General features: G+C 46.1%; 2 protein-coding genes across 4 annotated transcripts; both read right to left on the bottom strand.

Annotated features, from left to right (window-relative positions):
• On the bottom strand, window positions 3,565-9,607 carry ZMAT2 (zinc finger matrin-type 2). The gene is made up of 6 exons (XM_003354316.4): window positions 9,456-9,607; window positions 9,030-9,123; window positions 7,803-7,926; window positions 6,803-6,876; window positions 5,957-6,102; window positions 3,565-4,604 (listed from the first exon to the last, which is right to left on the bottom strand). The coding sequence occupies exons 1-6, from the start codon at window positions 9,471-9,473 to the stop codon at window positions 4,461-4,463; spliced, it is 600 nt and encodes a 199-aa protein (XP_003354364.1). The 5' UTR covers window positions 9,474-9,607; the 3' UTR covers window positions 3,565-4,460.
• On the bottom strand, window positions 10,324-19,298 carry LOC100521256 (probable histidine--tRNA ligase, mitochondrial). Of its 3 annotated transcripts, XM_003124048.6 has the most exons (13): window positions 18,994-19,298; window positions 17,242-17,316; window positions 16,877-16,996; window positions 16,144-16,239; window positions 15,218-15,343; window positions 15,001-15,108; window positions 14,654-14,752; window positions 14,249-14,342; window positions 13,582-13,709; window positions 13,247-13,489; window positions 12,465-12,581; window positions 11,842-11,988; window positions 10,324-11,147 (listed from the first exon to the last, which is right to left on the bottom strand). In XM_003124048.6, the coding sequence occupies exons 1-13, from the start codon at window positions 19,099-19,101 to the stop codon at window positions 11,088-11,090; spliced, it is 1,521 nt and encodes a 506-aa protein (XP_003124096.1). In that variant the 5' UTR covers window positions 19,102-19,298; the 3' UTR covers window positions 10,324-11,087. The 3 variants fall into 3 exon arrangements, with proteins under 3 accessions (XP_003124096.1, XP_013850696.1, XP_013850697.1); XM_013995242.2 differs by lacking the exon at window positions 11,842-11,988; XM_013995243.2 differs by lacking the exon at window positions 10,324-11,147 and having other exon boundaries at window positions 11,870-11,988; window positions 12,434-12,581.

Genomic DNA, 19,335 nt, shown 5'->3' with positions numbered 1-19,335 from the left:
TATAAGTAAAAAGAGGGAGTCAAGATATAGCAAACAAACAAACAAACAAAAGCAATGCAGCCCAGGTAAGAAAGTTTTTTTGAGGACCTAGAAAACATACAGGTATAACGCTTAACTATTGGAATAAAAAACAAACAATAATCAACATCAAAAGTAATTTTTAAAGTAAGGTTTTCTTGTTCGAGGGGTTGTGGTTTTTGATTTTCACTTCCTTACTTTCCTGAACTAGGTGAATCCAAGCTGCTCTGGATTCATCTCCGTATTTCTTGCCAGAGTCCTAGCACAACAATTTTTTCTAGGAACCCTAGTTCCTGGTTGAAAGGGACATAAAAACCTGGTCGTTTTGGTGCAGGGAGGAATTTCAAAAAGCTCTCTCCAAGTAGAAACCCTAGGAAAAAGGAAGAAGCAAAAGGGCTGGAGAGCGCCCGCGGGTCTCGAACCATTCTCGAAAGAGTGGCTTAGGCAATGCACGTCGAAGGAACCGCTGAGCTAAAGCCGGCCCAGCTGTACTGCCTGGATTATTTTATCTTCACTACCGAGAAAGTCTTGCGTCACAATAAGCCAACCGGAACAAATATTATCTGGGATGATTTAGCTTCCGGGAAAAACCACTGTCCTATCAGCTTCCCCACAAAAATCAACACTCAGTGAGTGCCCTTCCCAGGACAGATACAGAGCGGTGAGAAGGACCCGTACCTCCCTTTCCCCTCGCGAGTTCTGCCACGGTGGCTTCTGGCTGATTTCTCTGCTACCAGGCAGCAGCCGCTGCCGGACGCCCCGCCCCCTGCCCACGCCCCCACACCAGGGCTGGTCACTGTGACATAATCAACATTTGCTGTGCCTTGAGTCCCCAGAGTAGAATAAAGGCTACAAATGGATATTTCAGGTCTTATCTTAGAACTTCGAGCTAAACCAGACAAGCCCACAGCTCCTCTCTCAGGTGTTACATAGTATTACTATTTTAAAAAATTATTCAAATAGCGAAGGAACAACTATATACCTTTTATGTATTCCGTAAAATAGCTAACCTTTCTCATCCCACAATTCCTACTTTTCTCCAGTTAACCACAATTATAATTCTGGTGTGTACCCCTCCAGTTCTTCCCCTCAATCTGTATATTAAAATTTAACTGTACACACAAATAGTTTTACCCCCATACATGGGGGGGAGGGTGGCACTTACTGGAGAATGGTTTGTGAGGTATTGTTTTTGGTTACTTTTTTTTTTTTTTTTTGATGCACCCAAGGCAAATGGAAGTTCTTGGGCCACGGATGGAACCCACACCAGTGGGATCCACAGCAGTGCCAGGTGGATCCTTAACCCACTGAGCCACCAAGTTTCTCCTTGGAGATCTTTCTTGTCAATACATAGAGTAGATCTAATTCATATGTATTGAGAGTTGCCACCATAGTGCAGTGGCTTAAAATCCGACTGCACTGACTTGGGTCACTGGAGGTGTGGGTTCCATCCCCAGCCAGGGCACAGTGGGTTAAAGGGTCTGGCATTGCCACAGCGCACCTCAGATTCAATCTCTGGCCCAGGAACTTCCACAAGCTGCTAGTGTGGCCGTAAGAAAACACTAATTCATATATATTGTACTGGCTACAATTTATACTCAAGTATAAAGGTACCAGTTTAATTTTAAATGTTTCACTACTATAAACAAATCTGCAGTAAACATCTTTGTAAGTATATTGTACACATACACAAGTCTGTTTTTAGGACAGATATTTATGAACAGAATTGCTGGATTAAAGAATCGTCACATTTAGGAGTTCCCGTTGTGGTGCAGTGGAAATGAATCCAATTAGGAACCATGAGGTTGTGGGTTCAGTTCCTGGCCTCACTCAGTGGGTTAGGGATCTGACATCGCCATGAGCTGTGGTGTAGGTGGCAGACTTGGCTGGGATCCTGTGTTGCTATGGCTATGGTGTAGGCCACCAGCTGTAGCTTTGATTCAACCCCTAGCCTGGGAATCTCCATATGCTGCGGATGTGGCCCTAAAAAACAAACAAAAAATTTCACATTTAAATTTTTGGAAGTCATAGGAAAGATGCAAGAAGCCCTGGGAGGTGCCTGGAGCTACAGAATCATCTGAAGCCATACAGATCTTTTGTCCCCTAAACACTTTTAATCAACAATTCCACTAGAACATAAATTCCACAAAAGCTGGGGCCTTGATGCCCTGTCCCAGAAGATACCAGGGCCTAGAACATGCTCAGCATCTCATTCACTGAGTGTACAAACTCATGAAAGCCAGTCAAATGCATCTTCCTCAACCAGAATGCCAAACTTCCTTGGATTTTCAGAAAGACCATGAGCATCAAAGTTTCTCTGGAGTTCCCATCGTAGCGAAGTAGAAGTAAATCCAACTAGGAACCATGAGGTTGCGGGTTCAATCCCTGGCCTCGACCAGTGTGTTCAGGATCTGCCGTTGCTGTGATCTGTGGTGCAGGTCGCAGACGTGGCTCGGATCTGGCGTTGCTCTGGCCGTAGCGTAGGCTGGCAGCTGTAGCTCCAATTAGACCCCTAGCCTGGGAACCTCCATATGCCACGAGTGTGGCCCTAAAAAGCAAAAAAAAAAAAAAAAATTTCTTATAGAGATCTGAGTTCTCCAGGATTTCTCTGGGCTCCAAAATTTCCACTCCATCTCCTTTCTTTCCTTCAACTCAGCAGCTTGAACCCCTCCAAACCAGAAATAAATTAGGCAACACTTGCCTGACAGCAAGAGAATTTTGGACAAAAGTCCAAAGGAAAGAGTATGGTATTCTGGGGGGATCCACAAGTGCTTCAGATGCTACATAAAAGGGGCTTTAAGAGGTAAAGAATATCAACAAGCCACATGGTGGCAGCCTTGTTAACCCAAATGGAGCCCATTTTTCAGGGTATAGAACCTGTTGTTACAGAATTCACCTGTTTGAAGTTTGTGTCATTACTATTTGTCTTTTCAACTTAAGGGACTGACACCCCCACCTCCCTACATACCCCTGGGACCTGGCATTACTATTATCTGATCCAAGGAATATAAAATTTGTTTTTGCTCTAATTAACCAGCCTGTGCTATCTAATTCTCAAGTAAGAGCAAACCAGGCAAGGCGGCTTCTCAATGTTTCTCAGAGGGTCTGGGGGGAGGAATTCTGTCCCAGCTCACTCCTGGGAACACAGGAATCTCTGTCACAATTTGAGGAGGAAGTGCTAGTGGCATCTAGTGAGTAGAGGCTAGAGATACTCTAAATATCCTACAATGCACAAGGGAGCCCCCACAACAAAGAATTATCCTGCTCAAAATGTCAACAATGTGAAAACTAATTCTGTGCCTAGCCTAACTGCAGATAGTAAGGAAAACACTAATTTTTCAACCCTGAGCCCTGCTGTTCCAAAAGCAAAAGATCAAAGGAAACTAAAACCATAGAAAAGTTCTGATCAGACTCCTCCAGAGAACCCATCAGAGGAAAATATGACTCATGTTGAAGGAACCTAGGGGAAAAAAAGTGACAGGGCTCAAATGAAAGGAGAAAGAGTAAGTGTGGGGAAGGGGAAAAAAATACACAGGGAAGAATATGCAGTGTTCCCACTAAATGTGAAATAGGCCCAGTCAATGCCATTTATTATCATGTCGAACAGCCTCTGAGACCCAAGGGCTCCCATATGAATATGAGGTTTTCTCCTTTTTCTTTTTTGCATCAAACAGGTTCTTCCAAGAGCCTGCTTATAAGGAAGAAAAAAAACAGAGTAATCCTCAATAAAATGAAACAATCAGGAAAAGCTGAACAATCTACATACGAAGAACAAAGGTTAAAAAACTCACCAGACAAAAAAACCACACCAAACACTCATCCCATTTAATGTTCTGTTACATGCTCTGAGGAACCTGTGCACATCAGGCCCCAAGGCAGCAATGCTCTGAGGCGCTAGCTCAGGCTCCCTCTGTGACAGATTCATGCACACATACCCGCTCACACCACGGACCCATGCATGCACAGGTGGCCAGAGAACCACAGGGGGCTGGGAGAGATGGAGAGAATGGGGAAGGGGGGTTGATCAAAGGTATGCTATCAGCTGGAAATGGGGGACCCAGAGAACCCTTCTGCTGTAGGCTAAGCAAGAGTCAAAATAAAAACAAAGGCAGAACACAGGATAAATGTAGGATGTTCAGATAGGAGACCGGACAGATGAAGAGAGAAAGATGCAGGGGGAGTTTCGGGAAAGCAGCCTCTGAAGAGGAGGTTTTTCTTTATTGGGAACTCAGATGGTCAGAGGTCCTGGGACTCCAGGGATACACTGAGGCTGGAGGCATATGCCACAGCATTACCTCTGCATCCCGGGCTCTCTCCCAAGGCAGAGGGAAACCACAATCCCCTCTAGCCCTCCCCATTGCTACACTTTCCCGAGTACCTCCCGAAAACTGATGCCCACACACACAAAATTAGGCCCAGCAAAGAGCCAAGCACAGCAAGCCTCAGTAACTCTTCTTTGTGGAACCAAAGCCAGAGAAGCCCATCACAGCTGCCATCTCATCATCCTCCTCAAACGTCAAGTCCTCCTCGGCCCTCCTTTTCTTCTCCTTCTGTTTCTCTTTCTTGTAGGCTTTGGCCTTTTCCTCCTAGAGGGAAAATCACTCAGTATCAGTTCGGACTCCTGAGCCAAACACTGATGAAAGAAACAGGTGAGTGTCCTTTCCATCTTTAGGAGAAAATAATTAAAGATAATAAAATTTTAGAGTTCCCATTGTGACTCAGTGGTTAACGAATCTGACCAGGAACCATGAGGATCAGGCGTTGCTGTGGCTCTGGCGTAGGCCGGTGGCTACAGCTCCAATTCAACCCCAGCCTGGAAACCTCCATACGCCGCGGGAGCAGTCCAAGAAATGGCAAAATAATAATAATAATAATAATAATAATAATAATAAAATTTCAAGACTAAGGAAAAGCCACGGTAAAGATCGTAAGGGACAACAAAGAGAGGTTGTCAATACGTCTCATGTCTGTATCTTAACACAGTAATGGGAGTAAAGCACATGATAGGAACTAACATTCTGGGGCACATAGTATAAGCCAGAAACTGATTTAAGTGCTTTACGTATATAAAATATTTTTTCTTTTTCCTTTTTTTTTTTAAGCTTATTACTATTTTTCTTTTTAAGGCCTCACCCAAGGCATATGGAAATTCCCAGGCTAGGGGTTGAATCAGAGCTGCATCTGCCAGCCTATGCCACAGGCAGAGCAGTGCAGGATCCGAACAATGTAGGAACTCCTCTTGTTTATTTGTGTGTGTGTATTTATTCTTTCTGTACATAATATATTAAGATCTCTAACATGGGAAAACAGATGCACAGAGAGGTTATATAACTGGCCAAAGAATCACAGACAGTAAGTGGAGGAAACAGAATTCCAACCCAGTCAGCCTGGTTTCACAGGCCTCTTGCAGACTAGGTACATTTAATTAATCACTCCTGAAAATTTAAAAAAAAGTATGGGAGTTCCTGTTGTGCCTCAGTAGGTTAAGAACCAACTAGTGTCTAGGAGGATACAGGTTTGATTCCTAGCCTCACTCACTGGGTTAAGGATCCAGCATTGCCATAAGCTGCAGTGTAGGCTGCAGATGTGGCTTAGATCCAGTGTTGCCATGGCTGTGGTGTAGGCCTAAGCTGCAGCTCCCATTCAACCCATGGCCCAGGAACTCCTATAGACCACAGATGCAGCCATTAAAAAAAAAAAAAAAAAAAAAAAAAAGCATGGCCAGAGAGTTCAGGGGAAAAAAGGATAGGTTTAGAGCTATTTCTTTCAGTCATGAGTCCCAAATAAAGGCAATAAAAGTTTCCCTTAATATACAGAAATTCAGGAAATACAACTCTCCCCTGGGGATGGGAGTGGACTGAGGAAGAGAGCCTCACTATGATTCATAACATAAAATTCAAAGCTGGGGGAGAGGGAAGGGAAGGATTGTAGAGCCCACCTCTTCTCTGAGTTCCTTCATTCTTTCCTCAAAATCATAATCCTTCTGCTTCTCTTCCATCTTCTTCTTGTTGACTTCAAAACGTTTCTTCACCTGATCCAAGGTAGAACGTTCCACACGCATAGACATGCCCAGGTTTCGTTGATCTGGGTGGGGTCAATAGTGAGGAAGGTCATTACAACAACATCCTAAGTCCCTGGAGTTCCCATCGTGGCTGAGTGGTTAACGAATCTGACTAGCATCCATGAGGACACAGGTTCGATCCCTGGCCTGGTTCAGTGGGTTAAGGATCTGGAGTTGCTGTGAGCTGTGGTGTGGGTTACAGAGACAGCTCAGATCTGGCATTGCCTGGCTGTGGTGCAGGCCAGCAGCTGTAGCTATGATTCGACCCCTAGCCTGGGAACTTGCATATGGCGTGGGTGTGGCCCTAAAAAGGAGAAAAAAAAAAAAAAATCCTAAGTCTCTCAAAAAGTCTTCCTAACATTCAAAAATCTCAGAAAGCATGCAAAAAAATAATATGGCTAAAAAAAAAAAATATATATCCTTTGGCAGCAGCTCCAGATAACAAGATATAAGCGGCTTTCAACTATCCTTACAGAGTACATGCATGTGAGTGTGGACAGCTGGGCCCAAGAAAAGACCATGGTTTGGGCTTGGGCTTGTTGAGAGTCTAGAACAGATTCGCACCTCTTGGACTCCAGAAACATTAAATAAATAGTAAAGGATCCTATGCTGAAGGAACTATAGAATTCCCTTGACATTAAAAAAGAGGCCCAAGAGAAATGACCCTTTCCCCCACCCTATCTCCAATTCCCATCCCAGCCCCAAACTACCTCTGAGCCTTACGTTTCTTTCCATTAATGTGATCCAGGAAGTTGATAGAGTCTTTCACTACACAGTCACAGACATTGCAGTAATACCTAGAAAACAGAAAGAAACAGCACTCGGGTTGGTGGATTGTTGTAAGGATTTTGTCGCTTTTGACCAAGAAACATGTATTTTGAAATCAAAGTTCTTTTTAGAACAAAGAGGCCTCCACACCACAGCATGACAGAGCTAGGAAGCAGACCCTCTAGACCCACTTATACCTCAGATGAATGCAGACCTTTGAGGGCAACTTTGTGAGAAAGCCTGAGCCAGAACCACCTAAGTAAGTCCCAGATTCCTTACCCCCAGATATTGTGAGCTACCTGCTGTTTTACGCTGCTAAGTCTTGGGTTAATGTATTCATTTCTATAGCAGCAGATAACTAACACAAAGAGGAATGACAACAGCGGGTCTACTAAGCAGCTCAGAGAAGTGTCACACATTGCTATCTGTGTGATCCTCCTGCTGGAAAACCTAACTGGACAGAGAAGTAGTGGTGGGCCAAAGGAAGGAGAGTTCCTGTGGGAGCCTTCTTTCTAAAGCTTATAGTCTTGGTCTAATAGCAAGGTGCACAACCAGGAAATCCGTAACAACTACAACCTTTGCAGCTAGTTAGTCCACAACCTTAACCCCCTTTATCCACCATCAACAGCTCCTGGGCTTCATTCTAGCTTCACCTAATTCCTCCCCTAGACATCTCCTCAGTAGACCTTTCCTTCATGTCTTCCTCTGGCAGGAGAACAAACAATTCCCTTTAAGATATTAAGAAGTAGTTATAGTACTAATATAACAAAGCCTACAGAGTGACACCTCGTAGAGACACTATTATGTTAACTTGAGGCCTTGGAGAACAAAGCATGGAATGACAGAAAACAAGGTTATTATTCTGGGGCCAAGTATCCTGCTCAACACTTCCTGAAACCAACCTAGTTTTATGTGACTTACTCCTGGATGCAGAGATAAATGAAAAGCCACTTACCCTCCCATCTCAGACTGTGGGGTAGTCTTGGTAATGACAATTGTCTTCCCGAGCTTGGATTCCAGGTCCACCTTGTAATCTCTATGCCGGAGAAGCTCTCGCTTGACTGGCTGCACGGGCTTTCCTGGAATATAATGGGGAAGGAAGTCGCTTCATTATCAGAGATCCTTAGCCAGAAAGGAAAAGAAATGCATAAAATGCAAAATCCAGAAGTCTACCTTCATTTCTTTTTTGAAACCTGAAGCAAGGGACAAAAGAGTCCCTTCTAGCAGTAGCTACAGAGAATTTCAACACAGCAAAAATGATAAGCAATCCTTAACTCCCTACATCTTTTCTCCACTTTAAAGCCAACAAGTCTATGGCGTTCCCATCCTGGCTCAGCGGAAATGAATCTGACTAGTATCCATGAGGACGTAGGTTTGATCCCTGGCCTCAGTGGGTTAAGAATCCGGTGTTGCTGTGAGCTGTGGTGTAGGCCAGCAGCTATGGCTCGGACTCGACCCCTAGACTGGGAACCTTCATATGCTGCGAATGCTGCTAAAAAGACAAAAAAGAAAAGAAAAGCAAGACCACTCATTTAGTGTTTTCAGACAGATACCCCATGTGTAACACGGCAATCTTCTGAGAGCTGGGGAAGTTTTTTAAAGAAGAACTATTATCTAGGAAATATCTGCTATATGCCAAGTACTATTGCATGAGTTACATAAAAACCAAAAGTGCTGGAGTATGCAAGTAAAGCAAAAGAAAGTACAAGTCTGAAAACAGAAAAGAAAATAAGACCAACTCCCTGACAAAATGTAAGGCACAGAGAACAGCCGTAAGCACTAGATGAAACAATCAATCCCACGTTCCCCAGGTTAAGAATCCGGTGTTAAGAATCCCACGTTCAATAGCAGCAATACACAGCAGCAAAAACACTCCACTTAACTTCTTCTGAGGATCACTACTGAGGATTCCACTGTCTTCCCTGTACTTGAGGAAAGCACTAAATGAGCCAAGCAAAGGAAGGGCAAGGAAGCAGGGAACCGCAGAGCCGGAAAGCACCTCCAAACCATTTCAGTTCATCTCCTCACGCCTATCTTACTTTTCTACCTGAGGAGCCAGGGAGGCACTATTCTGCCGGAGGTTACACAGGAAAGGGGGCAGCGCGTTTCAACCCCCCACCGACTCGCTAACCATTGCTTCGCATCTGCAGTACACTTAGCACTTGATGGAACAGGCACCCACCATCCTTCTTTTCTCTCTCTTCTGTGAGCCTCTTCTCCGCAAGCTTCTCATATTCATCTTTGTCCCACTTTCGGCGAAAGTCCAAGTTTTTTGCCTGTGGGGGAAAAGGGGCTGAAGATTCGTCGCTAATCGTGTCCGACCCCTGGACAAACAGAAGAAACCGCTCCCCAGCCGCTAAGGCGGCCCCGGGACCTGGGAAGAGCGAAGCCTCTCCGGACAGCACCGGGAGGCTGAGGTTGCCTCAGGACCCCAACCCGAGACCTTCCCGCTTCCGATGACCCTGCGCCAGGGCCTTACGGGGGAGCTCTCAAACCAAGGCGGTTAGATCGCCAGGAGGTGTCGGGAAGCCAGGCGGGTGCGGGGTATTCAGCGCCGAAAAGCCGCCCCGCACCCCCCATCCCAAGCCTCCTCACACACAACACCTACCCCGCTACCCGACGCCATCTTCACAGCGAAGTGAATGGAAAGCCGGAAAATGCCGTAAAAAGCGGCCTTGCGCCGTAAGGCAAGCCCGCCCTCCAATAAGCTTAGAGTCTCGTGTTCTAAACGAGCTAAGGACTGGAGGATTTCTAAAACAAGATCGTCGGCCCCGCCCCTGCTCCAAGGAAATGGCGCATGCGCAAGGGGAGTATGAAGCAACGCGGAAGTAAGGGCGCCTGCGAGGGTTTTTCACCCTGGCTTTAAAAACAAGCACAGATTCAACCCTTCCATTTTACGTAAGAGGAAAATGAAGTTCAGATCAGCGCCCTCCGGTCTAGTCTAACCAACCTGCGTGCACTGCCAAGAGTTTCCAAACCTTCTTAAGGCTGAAGTTCTGTTATCAGGGGCTCTAGATGCCTCTTTACCTGTGTGCACTGAAGATAGGGCCCCAGAGCTCCTAAGAGTTTGCACAGGCTGTAGTCTTCCTAATGCACAAACTGAAAGCGCTGTTTGCATTTTGTCTCTTTATCTTGAAGCAATGCTATCACCCCTTGGTTAACTCATTTTTCCTTCAACTGAGAAACATCACAATTATTCAATCTACAGGGCACAATTTAATCAACACGATCGGACCTGGGAAGGCCAGTCATCAGCAACACTCTAGGGTGAAGAACTCTAGCAAATGTCACACTACACACTGACTTAGTGAGGTGACTGTATCTCACAGCTGCGGGGAGGAGGAAGCATGGCTGTTCCCTTCACCAAAAATAAAACATCACCCCAGGGACGTTCCTCTTAGCTCACTGCATCCTCCAGTGTGCACTCAAGCGTTTTCTATGGCCTATGCAAACAAATCCCTCGATAACAAATTACCCAAGCTTCTAGATTTAATATTTTATTTAATATATTATACAACCACTTCTAGAACAGCCACCTCCACGGCAGGACATGGACTAGTTAGAGCAGGCATAGGTAATGGTCTCCAAAGTCTCAAAAGATCAGATCTCCATCTTGTCAGGTCGCCTATTAAATTCAACATTCAAGATTATTAAACAGACGGCCTCACCCTGATTAACACTGGGTAGGCTAGAGAGACGTCATATTAATATGGGCACTGCTGGGCCCTTGGGCTAGCATCTCTGTCCTCAAACAAAACAGAGAGCAGTCATTGCCCCTTCTTGCTGTTTACCAAAAACTCCCTGGACAGGCCAAGACCACACAGTGGTCAAACTGCCCAGAATTTGGTTCAGAAGCGAAGAGTGGAAGGCTAAGACATGACTTCTGATCTCAGTGGTTCAGAATCGTCTCAACCTGAGGTGACTTTCCCAGAGACTTGTTCACAGCAACCATCTTATTAGCACATGTTGGCAGCGTTCAACGGCACTGCAAGTCTGCCATCTGCCTCTGCAGTTAGAGCATGTCTCTGTCACATACCAGCCATCTGCGCCCATGCAGTATAGCTGCTCTCACTAGCCCCAGAGTCCTCAGGACCTCCTACAATTCTGTACCCAGAAAAGATGGAGGATGCGTAGGCACGAGTCAGCCATCCTGGCCAGCAGTTGTAAAGTTGTGGAACAGGAACTCAGTCCTAGATGAAACCTTTTCTACAAAGAGCAGCAGGTGGCATTCAGGCAAGGATCAAGACTCAGATAGTCGCTTCTGAATTTCAGCCACAAGATTTTCTCGCTTAATGGCCACCTGAAACATAAGAGAATCTTCATGTGACAAACTAGAGAGTGATACTAGCACCTCAGACACTGCTTTTCCAGATTCATTTAATTTGGCAACTATTCCCATGACCTATGCAACCGGTAGGGAGTCTGGGCTTCAAGCTGACCTGAAGAAGGTAGGAGCTCAAGACTAAAGGGATTCAAACACCGGATCTATGTTTATTTTATCTCCAGATACCCAAAGAGATTTCATTTGTCTTCTTGCCTGCCCAGCCATCATTGGCTACAATGGCTGCCTGGAGGGGGTACTCATTCATCTCTATCACTATAAACCCTGGAGATATTTCCTTAGCCAGAAGATACGTATTTCTTTTCTTTTCTTTTTTTTTTTTTTTTTTTTTTGTCTTTTTGCTATTTCTTTGGGCCGCTCCTGCGGCATATGGAGGTTCCCAGGCTAGGGGTCGAATAGGAGCTGTAGCCACCGGCCTACGCCAGAGCCACAGCAACGCGGGATCCGAGCCGCGTCTGCGACCTACACCACAGCTCACGGCAATGCCGGATCCCTAACCCACTGAGCAAGGGCAGGGATCCAACCCGCAACCTCATGGTTCCTAGTCGGATTCGTTAACCACTGCGCCATGACGGGAACTCCACATATTTCTTAAAGAATCTAAGAAAGGGAGAAACATTTGGTCCCTTCTATTTCTGACTGCCGCACTCACCTCCTCCCTGCTGGCCACTGAACGCAGCTTGATGAACCCTTCCTTCAGTTCTTGCTCACCAATAATGACCACCAGTGGAATACCCATGTCCTCAGAGTAGTGCAGTTGGGTTAGTAGTTTTGGGTTGTTCTTATACATCAGCTCTGCCTAAAAACAGTGAACAAAGAATAGGGACCATACAGAATTCCAGTGTGATTCAGAAGAAATGAATCCGACTAGTATCTACGAGGATGTGGGTTCAATCCCTGGCCCCGCTCAGTGGGTAAAGGATCCGGCATTGCCATAAGCTGTGGTGTAGGTGGCAGTGGAGGCTCTGATCTGGCATTGCTGTGGCTGTGGTGTAGACCTGAAACTGCAGCTCCAATTCGACCCCTAGCCTGGGAACTTCCATATGCCACAGGTGTGGCCCTTAAAAAAGCAAAAAGAATAGGGAGCTTAGAAGTGACCACCACTCAAACCCCAGGAGCAAGCATATCCAGAGAAGAAGGTAAGTAGCCTTGTACCCTTAGACACTCTAGTGAGGACGAAAAACGTCTTGCGTTCCACCCTAAGCAGAAGGTAGAAATGGGCCTGGTGCCTGAATTCCATATACCTAGAAGGTTTGGATATCAGCTCCACGATACCTTGATCCCAGCATCCCAAAGCTCTGCAATTAGCTTCAATCGTTCCCGGAGAAAGTTTTTCTGTGGTGTGGCCACAAATACTTGGGTCTCTGTGGTCCGTATCTTCTCACCAAAAGTCTAACAAAAGAGACAGAGAATGGAGTTACTGCTGTTTGAGCAGTAGATTAAGAATGTGACTGCAAACGGAAGTTCCCGTTGTGGCTCAGCAGGTCACAAACCCAACCTAGAATCCATGATGTTATGGGTTTGATCCCTGACTTTGCTCAGTGGGTGAAGGATCTGGCATTGCCGTGTGCTATGGCGTATGTTGCAGACGCAGCTCAGATCCCGCATTGCTGTAGCTGTTGCGTGGGCCAGCAGCAGCAGCTCCAAATCAACCCCTAGCCTGGGAACTTCCATATGCCGCAGGTGCAGCCCTAAAAAGCAAACAAACAAACAAAAAAAGAATCTGACTGCAGCAACTCAGGTCGCTGTGGAGGCACAGGTTTGATTCCCAGCCCAGCCCAGCCCAGTGGGTTAAAGGATCCAGCACTGCCATAGCTGCAACACAGGTTGTAGCTGTGGCTCAGATTCAATTCCTGGCTTGGGAACTTCCATATGGCACTTGCATAATTTAAGAAAAAAAGAGAGAGAGAGAGAAAATGAAACTAATAAAAACTTCCTTTGCACTAGTAATTCAAAACAAACAGAAACAACCATCAGAAAAAGAGTCCAACTACACCTCTAGAAACATGAGCAGTTTGAAGGCCTCCAGTCCGCCTCTATCCCTCCTAAGGACGTACCTTCATCCTCTGCTCCACGATGGAGAAGATCCGCTCTACCCCAATGCTGAGCCCCACACATGGCACCGTGTGGCCTTTGGGGTCAAACATGCCCACCAGCCCATCATAGCGCCCACCAGCAGCCACACTGCCCACATTCAGTGGCTCCTCTCCAGCCTGGGCCGGGGTCTGTAGCAGCACTGCTTCATAGATCACTCCTGTATAGTAGTCCAGGCCCCGAGCCAGGCTCAGGTCAAAGGAGATCTATGGGGACAAAGCCATAGTGAGTCTCAGACAAGACCCAGGACCCTGAGAGCCCTCGACACAGCAGGAGGTCCACCCCCAACTCAGCTCACTTTCTCAGCAATTCCAAATAAAGTCAGGTAATCAAATAGCAGCTTCAGGTCTCCCAAGCCCTCCAAGGCCTGCTTGTTCCGGGACAGTTCAGGATCCTGGAGCATATCTTCCACCAACGACACCCCACCTGGGGAGACATGTAGAGAGAAAAAAATGTCTGTGCCATTCACCCAGATGTGTTTCATCCAAATTGTCCCTAATGTGCTCCACCTAGTCGGCTTCATTCTCTTAAAAAAAAAAAAAAGATCCTGATCACTTAAGACCAGAGTCTCCTCCTCCACCTCCATCTTTGTCATCTGAAGACAAAACGTGGTTACAATAAACAAAAGGGGAATTAAATCCAAACCAAGGTCTGTTAATGGGAAGGAGCTATTTCAGAGGTAGAAGTTATACACCTAACACCCTCACTCTGGATCTACCATGTGCTTTGGAAAGCACTGATTCTTTTTTTTTTTTTTTTTCCAAAGCCACCCCAGTGGCATATGTTAATTCCCTGTGCCAGGGATCAAACCTGAGCCAGAGCTGCAACCCACGCCACAGCTGCAGCCAATGCCAGTTCCTTAACCCACTGCACCGGGCCAGGGATCGAATCAGCGCCTCCAGAGACAAGCCAGATTATTAGCCCACTGCGCCACTGCAGGAACTCCAGAAAACACTGACTCTTACCATGACATTGAACATAATCCCCAATTCGATCTGCCACTTCAGGAGCCAGGCCTCTCTTTGCCACCATCTCATGTCTCACATCTTTCCAAGACATCTGCACAAAACCCAAACATTAGCCTAGCCCCCACATCCATCTTTCTCTACATGTAAAAAGGCACGTCATTTTCATTCACTATATGTATCCCAAGTAGCTAACGCTATCCTCAGCAAAGTCAGAGGCAGCTTTGGAAATACAGCCCATAATCTCCACTGCATAAAAACTCAGATCTTGCTTCAGAATGTCTCCTTACCTTCCTCCCACAAAGAGCTCACTTCCAGTCATCATCTCCTTATTTTCCTCTAAGGGTACAGACCGGAAAGCAGGAGAGAAACTCTGATAGGGTCGAGTGAAGTGAGTCTTCTTACCTTGTCTAGTTTGTCTACCGAGGAGCAGATGGCATGGAACTTGCTTTCAGGAACACCACAGACAGCAAATATCCCATCCAAAAGCCGCCGGTCATTGACCTGTGAACTCAATGGACAACCCAAGTGTCTTGTCAATGACGTCTCCCTCAAAACAATGGCAGTCCCCTAGTCTCCTGATCCATAAAAAGGATAGAAAAGAAATTTCATAGGATGACTACAGAAGCATAGATCTATATGAAATAAGAAAGTCCTAGCACTGCAGGCTTAATGGTGGGGGTCACCAATGTTTTGAGACACCATCAGGCAAAATCCAGACTTCTCTGCTCAGTCCTCAGCCCTGGCCTCACCTTAATGAGAAAATCCCCCAGCTGCAACCCACTAAGGATTTCACACATGATCTTCACACATTCTGCATCAGGGATCATAGGGTCAAAATGACCAGCAATGTCAAAATCCTACAACAAAGAAAAAGACAGGGGGAAAAAAAAAAATCACTGAGCTGCCAGGTCCCAGGCTGTGGCCCCCGGAACTACCGAACCATGCTGCCCTCTTCAGCTCACTTACACACTGGCAGAACTCCCTGTAGCGGCCTTGGACTATGGTTGGACTCTCCCGCCGCCACACCTTTCCAACATGGTAGCGTTTCATCTTCTTCACTTTATTCATGGCCAGATAACGAGCAAAAGGGACCTCACATCAAAAGGTTAAGGAAGAAGGATACTGCATCCGAAGCTTCGGCCCAGTGTAAAGTCTGGGCCTCTATCAACTGGATCTCATGCACTAGGATGAGAACAAGGAATCTCTCTGACTCTCCACTAACTCCAAGCAGTGCTAAGCAACCAATAAATACGGAATGGCGGTGGAATTCCCCTGTGACGCAGCGGGTTAAGGGTGTGGCATTGTCACCGCTGTGACGCAGGTTCAATCCCTGGCCAGGGGAACTGCCATGGGTACAGCAAAAAAAAAAAAAAAAAAAGTGGCAAATGAAGGAATCTCACCTAGCAAAACCACAATTTTGGTAGAACGTAAGGGAAGCAGAGATAAAAATGACCCAAGACCTTCAAGTCTGTGCCATTTCCTCCCACTAAGATCAATTCTCAACTGTCTCAGAATTGTCAAGCTTTGGGACTTGGATTTGCCTACAACTTCTATGTTAAAGTTCCTTAACCTGCATCTTAATTACCCAGATACCTGTTTATACTGCAAATTGCTGAGCCCCACTCAGGCTACAGAATTAAGAATATGTGGGGCTAGAGGTCAAGGATCTGCCTTTTTGGAAGCTTCCCCAAAGGATTCTGACACATTATAAATCTAAATGACAGTGCTCTAGGCCAGGCCCTGCTGGCAGGATTGCCTTCTGGAAAAAACTGGCAGTAAAGGCTACTGCTAACAAACCATAAGGATCCCAGAGTCATTCTTGCCCCTTTTGTCAGAGAAAGTCCTCTGGGTTTAGAAAGAGTTAAGTCAGGCCCCAGAACTCAGAAGGATACAGTAAGGTCATAGCGCAAAGACAGCAGCTCTCCACCCTGATCCTTCAGATCGTAGATGAGCCCAGAGTCCTCGCCATACCTCTCAGTAAGCATTTCCTGCAAGGGTCAAACAGAAAGAACCACCGTTAAAAAGAGGAGTCCAGGAGTTTCCATCATGCCTCAGTGGTCAACGAACGCAACTAGTACCAAGAAGACGCAGATTCAATTCCTGGCTTTGCTCAGCAGGTTAAGGATCCGGCATTGCTGGGGGCTGTGGTGTAGGTCGCAGACAAGGCCCAGAGCCTGAGCTGCTGTGGCTGTGGTGTAGGCTGGCAGCTGTAGCTCCATTGGACCCCCAGCCTGAAAACCTCCATATGCCTCAGGTGTGGCCCTAAAAAGACAAAAGACCAAAACAAAAAAAACAAAACAAAACAAAAAAAAGGAGGAGTCCAAAGCATAGGCTAGAAGCCCTTTAGGAAACAAGTTAGGAAGTTCCCGTCATGGCTCAGCAGTTAGCGTATCTGACTAGTATCCATGAGGATGCAGGTTTGATCCTGGAACTCACTCAGTGGGTTAAGGATCCAGTGTTGCTGTGGCTGTGGTGTAGGCCAGCGGCTACAGCTCTGATTCGACCCCTAGCCTGGGAACCTCCATATGCCCAAGTGCGGCCCTAAAAAGACCAAAAAAAAAAAAAAAAAAAGTAAACACGGCAGGTGAAGAAATGGGGTTCAGCATTCTTTTTTCCTCCTCTTACCTTTAGTTCAAATGCTGGGGTATCCAACCTCTTTGCTCCATGACGTTTAAAGCAGCTAACAACCATATCAAGAATTTTCTCCCTCACAACCATCTGCTGGGGACTAAAATCTCTAGTGCCCTAGAAACCAAAAGGAGTGAAACCAAAGATCAAAGAGGTCCACTGAAGATAAAGAGTTAAACTACATCTATAATCTAAGGTCTGGAGGTGAAACTTTGAATTCAGATGACTCTGAGCCCCACCCAGAAGCTCAAGAATAGTCAAGATTTTTTTAAAATGAGCTTTAAAAACCATTAAAAAGGGATCAGGAAGAGAAGCAGAGCAGAGAGCAGAACTCCAAGACACTCTAAGGAACAGGACATTACCTTTGGGGTCTTGAGAATAAAATTTGGTTTCTCTTTATGTGGTTTCAGTTGGGATGCTAATGTTGCCTCTGCAACCTGGCAGAATAAATGTGAGATAAATGTGAGATATGGCTCCTCTCAGTACAGGGCAGATCTGTGATATCTCTGGCCCCACGTACCCCGACCTCAGGTCCCTAAGCAACAGGAAATCTGAACGTTATTCTATCTATCCCAGTCTCAGCCCACCTCCAAAAACGCAGCTGTATCTGCAATGTATATGTACTACATATGTACTACATATGTACATGTACTACATATAAGACCAGGTGTTGAAGTTCCCGTCGTGGCTCAGTGGTTAACGAATCCGACTAAAGACCAGGTGTTTACCAAACAAGTCTCCTCAATACATTTGGAGTTTTTTGGGGGTTTTTTTGTTTTTTGCTTTTTTTTTTTTTTTCTTTTTGTCTTTTTGCCTTTTCTAGGGCCACACCTGTGGCATCTAGAGGTTCCGAGGCCAGGGGTCTAATCGGAGCTGTAGCTGCCAGCCTACACCACAGCCACAGCAATGTGGTATCTGGGCCACATCTGCGACCTACACCACAGCTCACCACAATGCTGTATCCTTGACCCACTGAGTAAAGCCAGGGATCAAACACACAACCTCATGGTTCTTAGTCGGATTCATTAACCAGTGAGCCATGACGGGAACTCCTGGAGTTTTTTTAATGTGTGAAAAAGTTTAACCCAGGAACAAGGAAGGCACAAAGCAACCCGGCATTATCATTACCAACCATCTAGAAGTAGGGATTAGCACAATCCCCAGTTCTCGGCTCCTACTCAAAGAGTGAAAGTAAGAATTTTTAAGGAGTTCCCCTCGTGGCTCAGTGGAAATGAATCCAACTAGCATCCATGTGGACACAGGTTCCATCCCTGGCCTTGCTCAGTGGGTTAAGGATCCAGTGTTGCCATGAACTGTGGAGTAGGTCAAAGTTTTGGCTTGGATCCTGCATTGCTATGGCTGTGGCGTAGGCCAGCAGCTACAGCTCCAATTTGTCCCCTAGCCTGGGAACCTCCATATGCCACAGGGGCATCCCTAAAAAAAAAACAAAATAAAAAATTCAAAAAAAAAAAAGAATTTTTAATAAGGTAGTAATGGTCCTTAGGCTTGGACCAGTCTTCCTAGAAGACTTTTTCCCAAGGTACAACAAAATCACTGATTCTGTTTATTTCCAGATATAGACGGTGGAGTAGTTCTATACTTTGGCAGGTTCTGTCCTTCAAAGGATGGCAGTTGAAGTCCACATTCCCTCCTCTACAAGTCAAAATCTCTGAAAACTAAAAATCGGAGTGGGGGGGATATGAAGGAGTCTCATTTTGACGTAAATTCTAATGTGAATTCAGTCTATTTAGGGTCATTAGTCACCTCAGTGGAACGTTCATATATTTTGCTTAAAGTTTGTTTATGTGCTAGACGCCAAAAGGTTCTGAAAGGGATTATGAATCTACATTAAAATGTTCCCTCACTATGCAGCCATAGGTAAGTCATTTAACCTGGCAGCCTTCATTTCCTCAACTATAAAGTAGAAATAATAACCCCAACCTCTCAAGATGGCTATGATTAATGACAGAGCATCCTAAAAGGCTCTGTGTCGGCACTTGGTGGGCACGCAATAAAAACCGACTGTGACAGTGCGGGAGTGCAGGCCGCGAGCCCATGCTTTCAGACCTGGAAATCCTGCCCCGACAGACCAGAGCTAGCTCAGTCTGGCTCACCTGGCTATGAGAACGGACCGCCCCAATGCATACGGCACCGGGCGGCCGCCGGAGCTGGCCAAGCAGCGCAGCCCAGGCCCTTCCATGCAGGAATCCGAGCTGGGGCATCGTGAGGCAGTGAGACGGCTTTCCGGGACAGGAGGCAAAGGACCTAGGAAGGAGGCAAAAAAGACCCCAGGAAGGGTACAGGGCGCGGTAGAGGTGAAGCCCAGACTCTACAGAAGAAATAAGCGCTTCTACACCATCTAAATCCCGCAAGGTGGCTTGGGTCCTTTCCGGCTCCCTCCCAGCATTTACACTTCCGGTAGGAGCCGGAAGTGATTGTTGTCCTGGGTGGTGGCT

The sequence above is a fragment of the Sus scrofa genome, chromosome 2 (assembly GCF_000003025.6).
Source record: "Sus scrofa isolate TJ Tabasco breed Duroc chromosome 2, Sscrofa11.1, whole genome shotgun sequence".
Classification (NCBI taxonomy): Eukaryota; Metazoa; Chordata; class Mammalia; order Artiodactyla; family Suidae; genus Sus; species Sus scrofa.
Note: the sequence above shows the minus strand (reverse complement) of the source record. Positions and strands in the feature narration are given on the sequence as shown.

Coding starts and splice junctions, on each gene's coding strand:
- ZMAT2 (XM_003354316.4), bottom strand. Junction 7,927..9,029: donor AGAGAGAGAAAAGAAGGATG/GTGGGTGCCTGT, acceptor ATTATATTCCAG/GAAAGCCCGTGCAGCCAGTC. Junction 4,605..5,956: donor TGAAGGAACTCAGAGAAGAG/GTGGGCTCTACA, acceptor TTTTCCCTCTAG/GAGGAAAAGGCCAAAGCCTA.
- LOC100521256 (XM_003124048.6), bottom strand. CDS start 19,101: ATGCCCCAGCTCGGATTCCTGCATGGAAGGGCCTGGGCTGCGCTGCTT. Junction 12,582..13,246: donor TCGTGGAGCAGAGGATGAAG/GTACGTCCTTAG, acceptor CTCTTTTGTTAG/ACTTTTGGTGAGAAGATACG. Junction 11,148..11,841: donor CAGTGGCCAGCAGGGAGGAG/GTGAGTGCGGCA, acceptor CTTATGTTTCAG/GTGGCCATTAAGCGAGAAAA.